The sequence below is a fragment of the Penaeus monodon genome, chromosome 28 (genome assembly GCF_015228065.2).
Source record: "Penaeus monodon isolate SGIC_2016 chromosome 28, NSTDA_Pmon_1, whole genome shotgun sequence".
Lineage (NCBI taxonomy): Eukaryota > Metazoa > Arthropoda > Malacostraca > Decapoda > Penaeidae > Penaeus > Penaeus monodon.
Window position 1 is genome coordinate 5,939,055 of NC_051413.1, and position 276 is coordinate 5,939,330.

A 276-nucleotide genomic window follows, 5' to 3' on the forward strand; every position below is an offset into this window, starting at 1 on the left:
TTACCTGGCTGATGAGAGCGAACTTGCTGTGGCAGCATGAAACATGTTAGAACACGCTGTCCTGTTTCTGGCAGTGTGTCTGACTGCAACTGGACCTGTGGCTTGTTCTGATTTTCAGAGAGCCACAAAGCCCTTAGCTGAAAAGAAAAGTTTGCTATTGGAAAAAGGAATTCCACAATAATCCCTACAAATATTATAGAAATAAGATACCATCCAGTAATTTCAGTGAAACCTTAATCAGTCCCTTCTTAACATCAAACTCTTATTCTATGGGGA

At 40.6% G+C, this 276-nt stretch overlaps 1 protein-coding gene across 1 annotated transcript in view; it reads right to left on the reverse strand.

Moving 5' to 3' along the window:
• LOC119591328 (mucin-12-like) overlaps nucleotides 1-276 on the reverse strand; it is a gene marked incomplete in the record, with an annotated part of 28,957 nt that overhangs the window by 14,398 nt on the left and 14,283 nt on the right. The window contains 1 exon segment of the mRNA XM_037940058.1: nucleotides 5-137. Within this exon segment, the coding sequence (XP_037795986.1) occupies nucleotides 5-137 (133 nt within the window).